At 38.5% G+C, this 12,215-nt stretch overlaps 1 protein-coding gene across 1 annotated transcript in view; it reads left to right on the top strand.

Annotated features, from left to right (window-relative positions):
- Positions 1-12,215, top strand: part of MAP3K5 (mitogen-activated protein kinase kinase kinase 5) — a 110,297-nt gene that overhangs the window by 93,782 nt on the left and 4,300 nt on the right. Inside the window, exons 23-26 of the mRNA XM_072855931.1 lie at positions 98-266; positions 3,245-3,430; positions 6,817-6,922; positions 9,280-9,523. Of these exons, the coding sequence (XP_072712032.1) occupies positions 98-266; positions 3,245-3,430; positions 6,817-6,922; positions 9,280-9,523 (705 nt within the window). The remainder of the gene's footprint in view (positions 1-97; positions 267-3,244; positions 3,431-6,816; positions 6,923-9,279; positions 9,524-12,215) is intronic.

The raw sequence follows: 12,215 nt of genomic DNA, 5'->3' as shown, positions 1-12,215 counted from the left end.
AAGAGCTGTCTGGCATTTATGTTACACAGTAGATTAGGAATGTGTGCATTGGGGTGGTTTTTATAAAGTTTCTTTTCACCGAGTGTCTTTCATTCAGCATCCCAGATGAAAATTTTGAGGATCACAGTGCACCTCCTTCACCTGAAGAGAAAGATTCTGGGTTCTTCATGCTAAAGAAGGATAGTGAAAGGAGAGCCACCCTTCACAGGATACTAACTGAGGACCAAGAGAAGGTGGTGAGGAACTTAATGGAAGCTTTGGCTCAGGTAAAGTAATTTTAGAAGGCAGCAAAATTTTTATGCAATTTGAAGACTTATCTGCAATTACCTGGAACTTTTGAAATTACACATAGTAAAGCAATTAAAAAATAAGGTTTGATTAAACTAAAAAGCATACACCATGTAAGCTTTCACAGTTTATTGTTTTATTGGGGCTATTAAAAATAGGCTTTAAAATTGTTTATGCTGCATTACATATTGTTGTTCGTAAATACTATATGTATACCTGGATATTAGTGCTGGCCAGACAACAGAAAAACATGTTTTCATGGTATTATATTTTGCCAGTGATTTTTCAAATGGGACTAACCAAGGCTGTCAGGTCAACTCGTGTAAGATAGATCATCCGCAGGAGGTGATTACTTTGCCACCCTTTTAGAGTTCTATCTTCTGGCTGACTGGTTTGACGGAGGGAGGTTTAGGTCTTTTGGCCTGCTCTGGCCTTATGTTAGGTTATTGCGTAGAAAAAATGGGACTGACTGGTACACCATTGCCTTCTAGCCATCGGCCATAAAAGGGGAAAGAGGGGGCTAGGGAGAAAATAAATTGCAGCTATTCCTCACAGCAGTTGGGAGCACATATGGAGGGGAGGGAAGATGGAGTAACAGTGGGAGCAAACAGCAAACAACAAAATAATTGCAGAATGACCTTTTGACACTCCTTTGTGGGGATGATTCATGATGATGTATCAGTTCAGGATGACACTGAATAAATTACAGGTCATGACCACACTGCTAAATGTTGCAACACCGTAATTGGATGACATTTTTTGGTTTTGTTTGTAATGTGTGTGTTAGTAGTTAATTGACTCACTTCATTCTCAAGGTTAAGTATTGCTGGTCTAAAACATTTGTATAAAATGTGACAACTCATCTTCTAAAGATAGTACTGTTTAGAAACCGATGCAAGCCAATATGATTCTTATGCATGTACTACAGTTAGTGTAACTGGAAATTGCTGCCATGCCAATAAAAAGAGCTTGGTGGGGGGAGGGAGGAACCCACAGTTGTCCTGGTAACTATAGAAAATGTTAAAATAGAAGGCAATAAGAGAGGTACCCGTGATCTGTGCATTGCTAGAGTGTTGCTATTACAGACACAGTTGTTAGTATGTGTATGAAAGGAATAATCAGTGATTGTGGGAGTCTGAAACTCAATCACAAGATCCAAAGAGGGTGCTTGGTGTTTCATGCCTTTCTCAGCTGGGGCTGGAACAGCCCAAGATAGGAGCAGAGACACAGAGTTGTAGAGCCAAGGAGTTCAAAGCACACATGCATGGGACTATCTGCTCTTCAAGAGGATGCAGAATTCTGACTCCCAAACACTGTTTTTCTCCCTTGAGAGCGGGACCCTGGTCAAAGAGTAGGAAACTTACTCAAACCACCAGAAAGTGGTAGTAACTGCAGTTAAGGGGCAGTTGAGTTGGCTTCCTGTTATGTCCTGCTTAAATGCAAGTTACTGATAGATGGAAGCCTGACTTGCTTGTTAGGCCTTACCAGGATTTAGGCTTTGATAGTGCTTTTCCCTTCACAAAAACTTTTCATAAGAACAATTTCAACAAAGTCATTGAGTGTGGGGGCTAGGGGAGGAGAATGACCCTCCCCAAATAGGTCATTGTTCTTTATTAGGGAGCCATACTGGTTGCCCTGTCCCCAGCATGCCTTGATGGATTTGGAACTTCTAGTCCAGGGCTACAGTGTGTTGTGTGTCCACCCATCTGCCTTAATGGCTTTTTAATTATTTACACGAAAAGGAGATCAGCTACTGCAGGACAGAGTAGGAGATCCACTTCAGTATAGCCAATCATCAGGTGAAATCTCCAAATCCAAGCAGATCAGGATCAGAGGCTAGGATCTTTTATCTCAGAGACAGGTGCTTTAGTCAGTGGAATGTTTGCTCTAGAGCTTTTTTTGTGTGTGGTTTTTTTTTAGTTTATCTCTTTCAAATAATCAAATTGTCTTTGTTTCATCCTGATCAGAATTAATTAACTATAGTTAAAACCTCAATGTTATTGGCAGAGTTCTTGATGTCTGGTCAGCTGTAACATTCATGGCATAAAACTGGCAAATACAACAGAACCAAATGCTGTATGTCCTTCTGTTATGGAAATCAGTGTCAGATATCTTTAGTCTATATAAATAATTACTTAACTTCCTTCAGCATAAGCATCTAATAGTTTGTGTTGAACAATGAGTATGGTGTTCTATCTCTGGCTTAATTTTAAGATTTGGAATTGAAATTTGTATTCAGTTCACATACCTTTACTTTAGAGAGTAAACACAGTACTTTTTAGCTACTTATGCTAGTTATTCTGATGAATGCTTTTGAGCTTCTTGCTACTTTGGTAGCTCATGCAAAAACACAAAAGCTTTTAAAAACAGGCATATGAATATTTATAATAGAAAGGTGACAGATTTGTGGACCTGCTCTAAGAATAGGTAAGTGTAAAAGTTCCGTATTGAGAAATTATGTAGGAAAGAACTAGTCTTCTTCTGAGCCTTCTATGTGACTTTGACTAATCCCTTCTTTTAAATGCTACTGTGGGAGTTTGCATGTTGTCTCTCAGAGGTACTCTGAAATTAGAGGCACTGCAAAGTACATCTTTATTTGCAATTAAGAGTAATTTGTAGTATTCAGTGCACAGTATATTTATTCATATCTTTTCACTCCTGTACAATGAGAGATACAGACTATAGTGTGCACATATACTTCAGCAACTGATATAAAACAAAGTCAGCTACTTGCTCAAGTAACCTGCATCAGCAGGGAGCTCAGCGGTAGAACTCTGTGCTGCTGTAGTTATGCTGCTACCATTATCTGACCTGCAGCTGCACCTTTCCCTTAGCCGTAGCAGTAGAGTTTCTGAAAATCCATATTGCCAACTGATGTTATTGGCTAAAGTCCCTCTAGGGGTACGTTTCAAAAGATGGCTGTCAAAACTATTTCTTTTCCTCTCTCTTCTACCAGGGAGCTGAAGAACCCAAGCTAAAATGGGAACATATCACAACGCTTGTTTCCAGCCTCAGAGAATTTGTACGGTCCACTGATCGTAAAATCATCGCAACCACTCTTTCAAAACTGAAACTGGAGTTAGACTTTGACAGTCATGGTATCAGTCAAGTGCAGCTCGTGCTGTTTGGTTTTCAAGATGCTGTAAGTTGTCATTTTTACTATTAACTTTTGGCACCAAAACTGCCCCCCCCAAAAAAAGAAAAAAAAAAAAAAAAAGCTAGGAGCCAGAAGCAAACAGAAATTCATTCACTTCCATCCAGAGTTACTGAAACAATAATATTTGTGAGCTTTGAACCTGTAATAACAAAAACCCAGCCCACAGCCATGACTTGGCTGGGTTGCCATGTGATCCTTTGGCAGGACACAGATCCTGGACACAACTGTTGGGATTTTGCTGATTAAAGATCTAGAAGGTTCAGCACAGTTGTGTAAACGTCATGTCATAATACTAAAGCAGGAAAGCCTTTTCAAAAAATCTCTTTTTGGAGGGTTTTCTGGTAAATACGACCAAGATTGAATGTCAGGCTTATCCTACATAAATGCATATCTCTTGAACTTGACTTAATTAGGCTTAACGATTTAAGATGAATAACCAACATGGGAGGGTACAGGTGTGCTGGGCATCACTTGTCCAGACTGAAGTCGTGTAGTAAAAATGAAATAACAATCCAAGTAGGCATTTGAGGTGGATGATTCTATTAGCATGTAAACCTGGGGCACTCTGACAAGCAAGAGAGCTGTCAGGAAGGATTACATAGCATGTAAACTGTTTGTTGCATAGCCTAGATTGACAAGAATTAGATGCTGTTTACAAAAAAAAAAAACAACCCACTAATGTGTGAAATTAATCTGTAAAAGAGAGGTTTCTACAAGTGAAAGTTTTTTCTTTGAGTCTTCACTTCGAGTATACTTCAGCTCTCCATTCTACTTAGCCTCATACTACTACTGTTTTGACACTTGGAAGAAAAAAACCAAACATACAAGGTCAAGAAAAAAATTGAGGGGGGAAAAGTACAAATATCTGGGTTGGTTTTCTGATGGAGATGCTGCTTGGCATCAGTTGTTCGGTGGTAATTGCCTGAGTCATGTTCTTTTCAATAAAAATGTTACCTCTTCTCTTAACTTTATCATTACAAGTTGCTGGTTTTTATTTGATAAATGTCTCTTTCATTGCTATCTCTCTATCATTTAACTAAGATAACCACAGAAAGTTCAATGAAAAACTTTGCTTTATATGTGCCCAGTCTTAATTTTTTTGGACATACATTAGATTTCTGTAGTAGAACACCAAAATCCAGATCAGTATCAAGACCTCAGATAGTGCAGAGACTGGGATATTGCTAAAAATGAGGGAAAGTAGTTCCCTTGTTCTCGGGACTTAATAAGGTAATCTCAGGTAACAAGGTTTAATAATCACAATATCCTCACTGGAGCAAGCAAGAAAAAGTAGTTTTGTGCTGTAATCTAAATAGCTGAATCGTATTACTGTGGATTGTTGTGTTCTTGACAAAGTTACATTGTGTTTCTTCAGTACTTAAATAGGCGGCACTTAGCTAAACACATGTCAGTGTCTTGGTAGGAGTCAGCATGGGAAGGTGCAAAGTGTTTGCAAACAGGACTTGTGCTGCCTCGGAGGGCCATGGGCCAGCCCAGGTGTCAGGCACAAGGCAGGCTCCCCCGCCCTGCTGACAGCTCGCCAAGTCCAAGCACAGTGTCCCAGTGCCATCTCGTGGCCATTGGCAGCAGAACTGAGCAGACACAGGTACTGTGGTGGGCTGATGCTGGCTGGCAGGTACAGGAAAGCCCCTACCCAGTCGCTCGTTCACTCCTTCCCAGCGGGATGGGGGAGGGAATCAGGAGGGGAAAAAGTGAGAAAACTTGTGGGTCAAGATAAAGACTGTTTAATAAGTGAAGGGGAAAAAAACCCGACAAAACAAAACCACCCCCACCCCCCCAAAAAAAATCCAAATCCAAAACCAAACCCCACAAGTGATGCAAAAGCAGTCACTCACCACCAGTAGACTAATGCCCAGCCAGTCCCTGAGCAATGGCTCCTTTGGAAAAACTACCCCCCTAGTTTTATAGCTGAGCGTGATATTACAGGGAAGGAAATATCTGTTCACACAGTTAAGTCAGTTGTCCTGGCCGTGTCCCCATCCAGCCTTTAGCCCACCGCTAGCCTACTCACTGGTAGGGCAGCGTAAGAAACACAGAAGGCCTTGACACTGTGTAAGCTCTGCTCAGCAATAGCTAAATCATGGGTGTGTTGTCGAGGCTGTTTTAGTCACCGGTCTGAGACATAGCACCATAGGGGCTGCTGTGAAGAAAATTAACTCCATCCCAGCCAAACCCAGTACAGGTACCTACATAAATTACTGCATTACTGAACACTGTTGCTTTGGGGCAGTGATGATAATATGATTAATAACATTATTAACTCTTACATATCTTCTGAAGGCATCATTTGTGTAACTTTAGTCATTTTTTACGGAGAGGTTACCACAATGTGAGAGAATTAAACTAACCTCTTTTTTAGGAAGACCTGAGTGAAGTATCTTCTTGCCACATTTTTTAGTAAGCAGTAGTTGCTACTTTTTTTTATAAGGCTTTGAGTAACTTCATGATTTTCTAAATACAGTTACATTTGTATCTTCCTGCAACTTCTTGAGTTCTCCTCCTACAGAGTCTGTTGCTTTGGACTGCTTCCATGCCTGGAAAACAGCACCAAGTCTGTTTTGTGCTATTGCTGCTTACTGTGGCTAGGCGTTTCGTTGTAGCACCGTCACCCCACCTGCTGCTTCTCTGTCATTTGGGTGTTGGAAAACAATTCCCCTGAGGTAGAGACGTTCTTGCAAGTGGCATGGAGCATCCATAGAGGCACCTGGGAACAGGGCTAAAAGCAGTTTGAAAGCAGGCCTGTAGGGAATTAGGAGCAACCCAGTGTAGAAAACTATTTCATTGTATGAAGTGAAAAGTGGAAGGAAAGAGAAAATGGCACAGTGTACAAATGAAGTCCCCTGACTATTTAAACTAACGTTAATTAACTATTTTCTGAATCAAGAAGGAGCAGCATTACGCTAGCTCTTTGATATTTCCTACAATTGTACTTTAAAACAGATAAGTATTGCTCAGAGAAAGCAGTGAAAATTATGCCAAAAAAACCCCAAGATTAATTAGCTTAAGTTACAAGTGTTCCATAATATAGTCCTTGATATGTCTTGCTTGCATTCTTTTTAATTTTCTCTTCACACCCATGAAGGTTAAATAAACTTCAGTATCTCAGTCATCAAAAATCACTTAACACAGGAACTAGTACTTAATAAAAAATAGAAAATATTGCATGACTTGTAATAAAATGGTGGAAGTTAGCAATGTTGCTGTTTTCATTTAATGACAACATGAGAGAGTTTTAATCACCTGCTTTGATACAGCATGTATAACTTCAAACACTTTATATAATGCTGACATATATTATAATTTTAAGTTGTGGGGGGATATAATGTCTGAACTGACTTCTCTGTTGTTAGGTCAATAAAGTTCTCCGAAATCATAACATCAAGCCACATTGGATGTTTGCATTGGATAGCATAATCAGAAAAGCTGTGCAGACTGCTATTACTATTCTCGTCCCAGGTGAGTCATTTCTTAACACTCAGCAAATATTTATTGGCTGATCTCTTTAAACAGGCTTTAGAGCTGTGATTATGGTGCTTCACTTAAGATTTTGAAACCAGCAGTGGCCTTTTTCCTGTTCACTGTCTGTTTTGCAACTCAAAAGCTAATCAGTGTATTGTCCAAGTTATTTTGGAAAGCACCTTTCCAAGATGCGTCATCTAAACAATTCTGCAACACAGTGAGCTGTAGTAGACTAAGATGCTCTGGGGCCTAATTTTTTTGAGGTACACAATGCTGCCTCTTGAAATTCAAAGGACAGACCACTTGCCGGCATGTGCCGATTTTGGAAGGTATTTTACAAAGTGCAGATTAATGATGCACTTTTTGGAGCAGTCAAAAGTCTCTCTGGCTCCTGGTCAGAAGCTGTCTAAAGAAAAAAAAAAAAAAATCTGCAGTTTGAATATTGTATTTTGAATGTTTAAATGTATTTGAATGGAAGTAGAATGCACAGCTTAGCTGAGGGAAGGAGTCTGTGTAGAAGAAACATTCTGTTATTACTCTACTTATTTCCAGAGTTAGTTTCTCTGCTGCTCCTTAACTCCTAAGCTTGTGATTCCACCATTCCCTACACAGGAATTAATGGTGAAATTTTCAAATATATTATTTAATGCTTTAAGTCTGAAGTCAGAATACTTATGTTCCTGTTTTCTGCAGTGGGTTAAGTCTTAAATTATCAAGGGGATCTGAAAATTCCAACAAAAGTTACAGCTCTTCCTGTTCTCCTTGGTATTTTCCGTATCCCCAGCACAGCCAGCAAGGCATAAATAGGGTTTCTGCGTTACTTTTGAGTCATAAGAAAAATCTGTCTTTTGATTAGAATGCCAAACACCTTTAACAGGCACGTACTTTATGGCTGTATAATAGTACTGTAGAATTCCTCCTTAATAGACTCTTCTTTCCCATACAGCTCAGTATCAGTGTTATTTGTACATGGTAAAGCTTAAACAAAAGCCTCTATGCCCTAGTAACTTTCAGGCACTGATCATCTGCCTCTTCCCTAATTGCCTTACCCTACTTCTGATTGCTTCCCGTTGCCTTTGTCTGAGCCCCCCCATGAATGATGTGAAGATTTATCTCTGGCCTTAACACTTCTAAAAGTTATGGGATGTTTTAGGAGCGGTATGAAGCAGATGATGTATAGTTATGCTGCCTGGTGGTGAACAATGGCAAAGTGAACTTATTAGTGTTCTTATTAGTGTGATGCAGAAGTTCAAAGCAAATTCAGACATATTTGCCTAGCAATATTTGAGTAACTGCTATGTAATAAATCTGCTTTCTTTAGAGGAAGCACGGAACTGTTGATCTTAGTATGTTCAGCCTTGAAAAAGTTATGTAGCATTGAAATGAAGAGACAAAATGGATGAAGGAACAAATGTCCCTTTTGTAAAGAGGAGAAATGTACTTGTTGGCTCTTCAGCAGAAAGGACAAAAACCAAGTGTGATTCAGAAAAAAAGTATGTTTTGGTGAGGAGACTAAAGGGAGTGCTCAGCACTAAGAAGCCACAATTGAAGGAAGGAAGGAAGAAAGATTTATATTAAATGGTTAGAATTAACAAACAGATGTTGTTGCAGTAATAGATTTTGTAGGAGTATAAGATCTTGTGTACATATCTTGCATACCTGGTAAGCTCTGGTAGGTAGTTTAAACAGGGAATAACAGAAACCAGAGTACACATATAGCTTTGTGTCCGCTGTTTTGTGGATGTACATCATTACAAAATAGGCAGTGTTCTCTCTGATAAGTAGAAGGGAAGTGTGCTACTTTTAATTGTTGGGAAAGGGGTCTGTCTGTTATTTCCCCTCTATATCTTTGGATACAATTTTTTTGTAAACACAGTATTCTTATAACGGGAGAATGCTAAATATGCCAGAATAGCAACAAGAATAGCTGGATATAAGAGAAATAATGGTCATTTGTTTAATAAAACATTTCAGGTCAGACACATAAGAAATTACAAACCACTGAGAATGGAATAAAGCAAAAGAAAGTACTTCTGCTGGACATAGTACTTCAGCACAATTTGACATGAAATGCTAGCCAAATCTGGAATCCTATTCATCCAGATTTTTGTTTTTTAGAGCTTTTGAACATTTGATAGGATGAATAATAATCAGCATAAACTAAGATGCTGTTATGGTGTGAGTGGTCTTAAACCCCTAGAAAATATCATCTGTTCTCTTGCTACAGAAATTTCAGGTCTGGTTTAACCAAAGCTGTAGGATGATCTGTAAATAGTCACTTAGGTCTGCTTTTGTTTTAATGTTTAACATCTTTAATGTTTTTTCTTTTTCTTATATTTTAATGTTACTAATAGAATTGAGGCCACATTTTAGTCTTGCATCTGAAAGTGATACAGCAGATCAAGATGATATAGAAGTTGAAGAAGATCAAGATGTACAGCCTCAGAATCAAACTGTCCAACAGCCTTGCATTGTCATGGAAGATGCAGTAGCTACCTCAGGTGTAAGCACACTCAGCTCTACGGTATCCCATGACTCCCAGGCTGCTCACAGGTCACTGAGTGTCCAGCTGGGCAGGCTAAAATTAGAGACAAACAGGTAAGTCTGGACATCAGGAGACACTAGCCTACTTGTGACAGTATGTATTGTTTTGCTTTTAAAATACATATGCTAGAATACTAGTGATAGTATCAAAATTCTATAGTACTGCCAGTTGTTAATTTAAATGATGGTCATTGTTTAGCTGTGAGTAATCACTTATATTAGTTTTATTCATTTCAGAACAACAGTGATGCAAGTTAAGGTCAGTCTTGATTTCAGGTGCCCTTTCAAGGAAGGTCTGAAAAAACTGAGCTTGCTGCCAAGCTTCTGCTTTTTCTCTCCTTCATGTGCTGTGTATGGCTGATGAATGGTGTTATGTTTTGTTTCCATTAAGGCAGAACTTGCTGTTCTTTTCTATAGTTATTCTTGGGGAATGAACTCAAGCTAGTTGTCAGCCGCACATGAATTCCACAAGGAAACTGCTTCAGACTTGTTTTGTGCACAGAATTCACTGCAGCAGGATCTGTGCTTACCAGCAAGCATTACCTTTTTATTAAATAAATTTAGTTCATCAGAGAAAGGTGGGAAAACTAGGTGTGTTGTTTAAAAGAAGTGAGATGTTTGGATACTGGATTTTTTCAGAAATATACAGATTCTACTTTAAACCTGAGAAGTGGTTCTTTTTTGAGTTTTTTATTTAAGAAATATCAGAGACAAATCTCTGTCTCCATTATTCTATCCAAATAATTTTCTATATGATTTTGTTTTCTTTTCATTAAAACATACCAGATAGTCTGTTTAAAGTAGATATTTAAGCTTTTGCAGCATCTGATTTATGACATTGGATTTCTTACTAACCTCAGAAAATTTTGAATATGACCTTGATAGAAAGAGAAATGTCTTCAGTAAGACAGTTGTTATGCTGGTAGAACATTCTTTGTGGTTATTGTTCCAATTTAAATTAAAACATTAAATTGCATTTTACTTTTAAACGTATCCAAGAATTTTGCTGTAATTAGAGTAATTCATGAGACTGGACTGTTTTTAATAAAGTATCAGTATTTTTGAGTTCTCATGTTACAATTATTTTTTTTGCTTGTGATGACCACTGAAAGTATTTTGATTGCCTTATTGATGCACTTAAATAAATAAATACATAAATAATTTAGATTGGCTCACTTCCCAAGTTTATGATGGGGAGTAGCATCAGAAGTGATCAATTTGTAGAGGTACTGTTTTCTAGCACTTTGCTTTTGTAAATTTCTCAAATGCAAAGCCTTTGGCCAAATAATCACATCCTGTCATTCATGCAGAAATTTTGAAGTAACTAATTAATACTTAAACAACTGTCCATGTTAAAGCTTTATTGACATAAGCAGCAAGCAGTTATCAAGAGAAAATAGTTGATTATTTTATTGGCCCCGAAGGCCTTTTTCAAGCAGAATGGATGGTTATAAAGGAGGAGCAATAAATTAACTGAAAGGTGACTGCACACCTGTCTGCACAGAATATCAGTCTGCACTGAGATTAGCCATGCTGTGGGTGTGTGTTGAGGCACAAAGCAGCTCTGTTCACATGCAGGGTGGACTTCTTAAGAATTGTTAGCTCAGGTCTGGAAGCACTCAAATGCAGCTATGCTGCTGGTAGGCCTGCATGCAAGCTAAAAGTAGGGCTAGATGTTTTTACAAAGCAATCATGAGATGCAGTTTACTTCTGTGCAAAGACAGGTAAGGTGCTTTTGTGGCACATTCTCTAGCTGAATTCCAGAATGTCCCTATCTTTCAGTGCCCCAGAAAAAAAGTTGTAGTGCTCAACTGGTATAAATAAATACAATTTAAAAAAAAAAGGGGAAAAAAATGATACAAAAATGGAACAGTTACTGCATAGTTCTCAGGCTGATGAAGGCTTCAAGGAAGGCATGAAGGTGCTGCAATTCTTTCAAGGCAGAACTTGTAAGACTCAGAAGTCAGTGATAGGTTTATGAGTCTGTTCTCCATGTCCAATTTCTCTGACCAAGTTCCTGAATACATATTGTTCACAAGTCCTTTTTACTAAAATGCTTTACTAAAATAACAACTTGCAGCAGTTTCACATACTAATTTTCCATTGTATTCTCATTATTTTCCTTTGATCAGTTCAAAAGGTGCTGACCACTGAATCTCTCTGGGTTTCTCTGGGTTTGTGTTGCGAAGGAAGTCAAACATGGGTTCCAATTTTTTTCTGCTTGGCATTCTCAGAAGTAATTGCTTAGGAGAGGACACAAGGCATTTTGCCTCCTCTTTTCTCACTCTTCATATAGCATAGGAGGGTAGGCACAAAGTGCCTAGTATGTGAGGAAGGGACAGCCCTTGTGTGGGTGAGAACATATTTTCCCCATTTAAGAAATGCAGCCATAAGTTTTCGCCATATTTTCATCACAGCTCCACCCTTGCCATACCTTTGAAAATGTCTGCTGAAGAGATGTGAACTGGCATTTTTCCTTACAAAGGATTATGTCACAAAGTTTAGCCCTTGGTTTATGAAACACTTTGATATTTGTTCTTCTCATTTACACAGTTTTGTTTAAAACAGAATGCTGGCTGTAGGAATTTCACTGAAATTTTGTACCATACCACCTGTTTAGTGGGTGGATGTGTATATGGAGGCTGGTGTGTTTGGGGCTTTTTTTTTTTTTTTTAAAAGAGCTATAGCTTTAGGAACCAGTGAATGTTTATGTCTTCATATAGGTCATAATACATCTATAGTGAGA

The sequence above is a fragment of the Ciconia boyciana genome, chromosome 3 (genome assembly GCF_034638445.1).
Source record: "Ciconia boyciana chromosome 3, ASM3463844v1, whole genome shotgun sequence".
NCBI lineage: Eukaryota > Metazoa > Chordata > Aves > Ciconiiformes > Ciconiidae > Ciconia > Ciconia boyciana.
This window is presented reverse-complemented; position numbering and strand designations above follow the sequence as displayed.